At 38.0% G+C, this 6,877-nt stretch overlaps 1 protein-coding gene across 1 annotated transcript; it reads right to left on the bottom strand.

The window, feature by feature from the left end:
- Positions 1-240: 240 nt before the first annotated feature.
- Positions 241-4,127, bottom strand: LOC137136827 (zinc-binding protein A33-like). Its single transcript, XM_067522569.1, has one exon. The coding sequence runs from the start codon at positions 2,890-2,892 to the stop codon at positions 1,453-1,455; it is 1,440 nt and encodes a 479-aa protein (XP_067378670.1). The 5' UTR covers positions 2,893-4,127; the 3' UTR covers positions 241-1,452.
- Between the last annotated feature and the right edge of the window lie 2,750 nt (positions 4,128-6,877).

Genomic DNA, 6,877 nt, shown 5'->3' with positions numbered 1-6,877 from the left:
GTTCAGTGTCTTGCCCAAAGATACTTCGACATGTAGCCAGGAACGGGGATTGAACCACTGACCACTGACTGACCAGCCACCGCTATAATCCAAATATCAAATGTTCCCTTCAAAATGATTTTGCAGTTTAGTTGCTTATGAACCTTTTAGGAGACAGGGTGACTGAACGTGTATGAAACAGAAATGTAATCTCATCACGACCCACGTTAAAGAGACAATAGATCAGATTAAAACCAGTTTTCACCAAGAAGTTTTTAATGCATCCAGAGACAGTAGGATTCAGTACTGTGGACTGATGACGGGGACGACACTTTGCGACGCCTGGTGGCCGAAAAGACGAACTGCAGGTTGGATTTAAGGAGCCTTGTTCTGAATAAAACACACTGCATTCCTGACGGATTACTCCTGATGCACAAACAGACATGTTTTGTGAACATGAAAAAGTTTAACATTTGATTATTCTGATTTTTTAAAAAATACAGACATTGAAGTCAAACTATAAAGAACATTTATCAGTAACATTGTTTTTGTCTTGTTGGTTTTAGTTTCATACATAAAAACCAGTTTGGTATATTTACAGTATTTCAGACACAGAGTCTGAGTAAAAACTATTAAGAGACTCGTGAAACCTAATCACATATGTTTGAAGGAAAAAAAATGCAAAATGTTTGAGAGAAGTTATGATGAGTTCAGAGAGACATAAACTGCTAACAACTGTTTTACAAACACTTTGATGGTGAAATTTGTGAGATTTAACTCACATCTCTGAAACATGACAGAGAAATCTCAGTTTGACAGATTTGTTTGTTTCAGCCACCCTGTTTACAATGAATGAGGGGGAAAAACTTTAGAACCAGCTCTTGTAATACTTCACCCCAGTACGACTCCACCACTCACTAAGACCTCAATATTAACAGACAGTAAAATGATCACATTTCTGACAGGTTCAACTTAAACACTGAGAAATTCTAACATTTTAAAAGTAGAATTCATGGCAGAGCTGCTGTATTGGATTGCATTAGAGTGTACAGGTGTACCTAATAAAGTGACCAGTGAGTTTATGTTATAATGGACAACAAATAAGTCAAAATAAAGTGTGAACAAAACTGAAGTCACTGTTCAGCAGAACAATTTAATCAGGGGTCAGAAACAGCTTTGATTTGTGGCCATGTTAAAGTTTGGTAAAGATGGTTAATGAAAATGAATGAACCATCATTTCCATTTATTATTTTAAAAACAGTCACTGAAGTAAAACTACATAAAATATTTAAGCTGTATTATTATTTTCACTTAGAACTGCTAAGTTGCAAACTTTAAGCTTCAGAACAATGAGAAAGTGAGTAAACATTAAACTAAATGACAACAATTTTTACCAAAAATAAAAGACAAGAAGAAGCAAAAACATGTTTCATGATTTAAAAAACCTTAAGGGCAAAAGTTGAAGCGGTTATTTCACATTTCTGAACATGACAGAAAAATCTCAGTTTGACAAATTTTAATATCAGTGGTTTTGGCATCAGCAGCTGGGCAAACACAAAAATATGGGAAGAGTTTCTCAGTGAAAGTGTCTCTGTGAGTGTAGATGTGAGTCATGTCTTCAGGGTCATAGAAGGACACCTCCCCTCTGTCATAGTCCAGCTGGACTCTGATCCTCTGGAGACTCTTCTTCACTCTAACAGTTCTACCAACTCCATTAGTGTATTTTCCATCACCATGCCATAAACACCAGATTCCATATTTTGGTGAAGCAGTTCGTTCTCCCTTCCTGACAACTGATTCTTTAACCAAACCCACATTCCAGCGAGGATGGTCTCCTACCTCCACCTCCCAGCTGTGTTTCCCTGAGCTGAAGCCCTCAGAGCCCAGAACATTAGTATAATTAGTGCATCTCTCTGGATTATCAGGGAGCTGCAGGTCTGTGTCTCCACGTCTCACACTGGTCAGATCCTCAGACAGACAGAGCCAGGGGTTTGCAGTGTTTGGGTCCAGGATGACAGGACTGAAGTGGACCTTGTCCTTCATCTTGTCCCAGACTCTGAAGGACAGGTTGCCCAGGTGTTTGGCCACATCTATCAGTGCTCCTGAGAGCAGCTGTGGATCTGACAGTGAGCACTGGACTCTGGCTCTGGTCTGAGTGGGTTTATAACTGCTGAGGAATGGCACGTTGTGTTTCTGCAGGTCTTCTTCAACAGCACAGATACTGACTGACAGAGAGGAGATCTGCTCCTGAATCTTCTTCATCTCTGTGCTGATAGTCTTCCCCTTCTGCTCCTCTTCCTTCCTCAGAGCTGCCAGTCTGGACTCCTCTTCCTCTTTCAGGAACTGGTGGAGCTTGTTGAACTCTGCTCTGATCTGCTTCTCTGTGGACAACAGCTGCTTCTTGGAGGTTTGAATCATTTCATTGTATGTTTTCTCCACTTGTTTGTATTTGTCTCTCTTGTCCTGTAGAAACCTTAAGTCAGATTTCAGCTGCTCCTTCAGGTCACTGACTGCTTGTTCTAAAGGAACCACTTTGTGACTGTGGTGAAGAGAAAACTCACAGACAGGACAAACAGCTCTGTCTTCATCCTCACAGAACAATCTAGGTTCTTCTTGATGTTTATCACACACCATTAGTTTCCTTTCTTCTCCCTTTTCTGTCTCAGATGATTCAACTTTCAGTCTCTCAGCGAAAGAATCAGCCAGTTCTTTTAGTGAAAAATTCACCTCTATATCCTTTGAAGATTTTCTTTTACAGATGGGACAGTTTTTGTTTTCTGCTTGTTCCCAGAATTGTTGCAGGCAGCTTGAACAGAAGCTGTGGTTGCAGCACAGAGACACAGGATCTCTGAAAGTCTCTGAACACACATGGCAGCTCAGGAAACTTTCAAAAAGTTCAATCTTTTCAGCCATTTGTGAGATAAACTTTAAGAACAAGACTCACGAAATTATTTTCTCCTCAACTTTCTGTCTTTAAGTCTTTAATCGTCTTCTTTTCAGCAGAGTTCTTTTCTCTTTAATGGCGTCTTAGTTCTGATCAACAATGTCAAAATCTACTTTCACTTTCATTTTCCTCAGTCATGTGTTACATTACATAAAAATGCTGTAATGCTACTTTGTCACCAGCAGATGGTGTTTGTCATTTAGAGTTTAACATTGTTCTCTTATATCAGAACATGACATATTTCTTATGTAGGCAGCTGGTTTCCAGACACAAATACAATAAAATCACAATGTATTAGATATTTTGACCTCTAAAGTTTCTGTAAATAAAATCAGATGTTCATGCAGAGACACAAACAATAAGAGCTCTGCAGCATTGTCGTCTGTTAAACCAGTTAAACACAATGTGTGTAGTGAAGAGTGTTCAGAGCTTGGAGAAACCGAACAGCCTCTACACAGGAGGAGCAACACCTCAGGACCAGAATCAGCAGTTTATCTACATGTGAGGGACAAAAAAGAATCATTTAAGGACGACAATGTCTACATTTTGGACAGAGAAGACAAATTGTGTGAGAGAGGTGTATGTGAATCCTAATATGTTCACATGGACTGTGTTTCCATGCACTTAAGTCTCAGCCATTTCCTTTGGTGTCTAAAGTTTTCTTAAAGAAAAAACTCACCAACATTTTCCTCCTTTACTTCTTCGTCTTCTTAGCCATTTCCTCAATTCTCAAATTGTCCTTAAAGGAAAGACTCACAAATATAATTTGCCTTCATCTTGTCTAAACGTCCTCTACAGTGTGATCCAGTCAGTGATCTCTCTCTCTGTAGTGGAGCTATGACTCTGTTCAGTATTGTCAGAGGCTGTTTTCACTTTTAGCCACATGTTAAACTGCTTAATCATTAATGTAAATACACTGTACAATCTGCTTTTATTGCTTATCTGAAACAGGCTGTGGACTGAACTTTGTGCCGTCTGTCCTTCAGAATGTGGCTTCCAACAAAAACTGCAGACCTGTTTCTTTCTGTCAGATCATCAAAGCAGTGTGAGAAATGTAGGTTTATACACAGACAGGAAGGTGAAGGTGTGTTTGAACAAGTCCTCCAACCTAAATGATCACTAAGGCTGTTTGTCTCTACACTCTGATAAGCTGCATGAACAAGGGCTGATTTTTCTACCAAGGTCAATATTGTCACTGTTGTTTCTTAAACTTCACACACTGGATACAAGCTTTGATGGTGATGATGGTGAAACTCACAAATTATGGTGATAATTGTAAACTGACATCAAACTCAGGAGAAAACTTTTCACACTTTATTAGTGGTTGTGTCTGATCATGATGTTAAAACCTCATATTCACAGTGAAGCCCTGAATGTCGAACAAACAGTATTTTCTGTCCTCTTGACTCCCAGTCTACTCAAAAGACGAGTTCTTATATATTGGTTTGTGTTTTCTTTCACATTAAAACCACTAAAAACTAAATACTGCATTTGTATCTTGAAGTGGGTTAAAAGCTTGTGACACATACTGATAATATATAATCCACTATGAGTTTGTTTGTATGAGATATGATCATGTATAACTAGTACTTGAAGAACTAACTGATAGTATTATTGTCTTCATAGATGTACTTCGCTGAACCTCATATACACAGAATGAGGTAAAAACAGTAATACAGACATAAACAGTCAAAAACTGGGAACCAACTGAATAATTAAAATACATGTATGTTATCAGATCTCATTTTAACCCCATTATTTGAATGTTTGACTCCAGTGTTTTTAAAAATACTACTTTTTTGAAATGAAAACTTCCTTTGTGTATAAACTGTTTCTCTCGCTCTCTCGTTTCCTCTCTCCTCCTGTGCCGTCACGTTTTTCATTCTGCAAAGACATGAACAAAGTAGGAAGCAGATTTTCTGTCATTGTACAGTTAAAATTTGTGATTTATGTTTCCAAAATAAGTCAGAGGTGGAGGAGAAATCAGATTAATCGTCCTCTGCACAAACACTTGTGCAAATGTTACTGTTGTACCTTCAGTGTTGTTTTGTGTGAAAGCATTAAAATCATCATCTGATTGTAGCAGGTCGTTGTATTTGGTAATTACATCAGAATAATAATTTTTTTTCCACCACTGTCAGACTTTATCCTCTACCAAGATTCTGTAACTAAAAGTGCAGCTAAAAGCGGCTGGAAGAAACCAGGGAGACAAAACACAGAAGGACTTGAACAAAGTAATAACTAAAGGAAAGTATCAACTGAAAAGATGCAGGGGAGAAGGAAACTCAAACACTTATCCATAGACTTGCAATAAAATCCTCTTCTTAAATAATTAGTCCAAAAAAGTTCTTACTCTGCATGCAGAGAGTACAAAAGTCACTTACTGAATAGAGAAAAAAAGACAGGCGTCCTCTGGAACACGGCCGCCGGGAAGGGAGGCAACAAAATGTCAAAAACCAGTAACATTAATACATTTTAACTAAACAAGTACAACAAAATTCTTAATGACTCGTTGAGAGAATTGAAATAATTTATGTGCTCACGTTATCTTCATAAAAACAGAAACAGACGTTTAAAACTAGTTTTTGTACAACTGATTTCCAATACGATAAACAGGACGACGTTTTTGGAATTACTGACAACAAATCACTGACTGAGACTAAAGTGTTAAAAAATGAAATTAAAAGATAAAAACTGAAGAATTAAGACTTCTGTGATACGACACAAACAAGGAGAGTAGTCTGTTAAATCAGTTTAAGAACACTGTTAAAACACAGTTTATCACCCTCAGATTTATCACTGGGCTCTGCAGACCTCAGCATTATAAACTGTTCTCTGGTTGGAAGGACGTCTCTTAAATGAGTGGGTCAACACATTAGCAGACTTTGTTTACAGGACCTTCCTACATTTTCTGGGTCTTTGTGAATCTGTGCTTTGCAGTATTTTGTCAGATCTCAGAATGTTTGTTCCTGTTTAACCTCCAAAAGTCTCAGGTTGATTTTGGTAAAACAGCATTTAGGTCTGCTGCTCCTCCTTCTTTGAACAGACTTAAAAATTACCCAGAACGTCAGGAAAAAGTAACTATGTGTCAATTTAGTTTTGTTTATTGATGTATTTTAATTTATTAAAACAATAGTTTTACTCAACACCTCTGAGTCAAGCTCCATGTGTGATTGTGTTTTATACTGTTTTTATGCCTCCACGCTGGTGACATCTGTAGCAGTCATCATTATGTTTTTAGACTCTTCAGTCTTTCCCAGTCTCATGAACACATATGTTTATGAATACCTGAGGGAACTTCAAATGTGGCACAAAAAACAAAACAAAAAAAACCTACTTGGGCTCAAGGATGAAGTAATTAGATTTTGGGGATCAAACATCAAAGGTCACAGTTACTGTGACCCCACATTTGTTCTTTTCCACCCAGCCCATTTTTGTGAATGTCATTTCACAGAGTTGCCTTAAAAGAATTTCTTTAAATTCAGCACAAATATAGTGGTCACACTGTGACCTCACCTCCATCCATTCTCCTCAATGCAATATCAAAGCTGTAGGTCACTGAGACCACAGACTCTTATAGTTAATAACTCTGCAGTGGTATTTTCTTTCTCTTTATAACTTTTAAAACGCACATGAAACAGTTTTACTGCGATTGCTCGTCTCTTGTCCTGCGGGATGACATGTGATTACAGTATATGATCTGTAGGTGGCGCTCAGCTTACAGCTCCCTTGTGCATGCGCACATCATAGTCCTACCTCAACGTACTGTACCAGTATTACTGTATTTGTACACCAACAAGGTACTGGAGTAGAAGATATATTCAGTAGTATCCGAGCGGCTCGAGAACAGCAAACTTTTCCCAGACAAATGTAGCATCTGAGACCCAAATCCAAAACACTAATTAATTAACAAAACCAAACGTACAACCACCGTATTTAAGTTTTATCTTATAC

This window comes from Channa argus, chromosome 11 (genome assembly GCF_033026475.1).
Source record: "Channa argus isolate prfri chromosome 11, Channa argus male v1.0, whole genome shotgun sequence".
Classification (NCBI taxonomy): Eukaryota; Metazoa; Chordata; class Actinopteri; order Anabantiformes; family Channidae; genus Channa; species Channa argus.
This window is presented reverse-complemented; position numbering and strand designations above follow the sequence as displayed.

Bases quoted from the DNA above. Each gene is read 5' to 3' on its own strand.
- LOC137136827 (XM_067522569.1), bottom strand. From the start codon at position 2,892: ATGGCTGAAAAGATTGAACTTTTTGAAAGTTTCCTGAGCTGCCATGTG.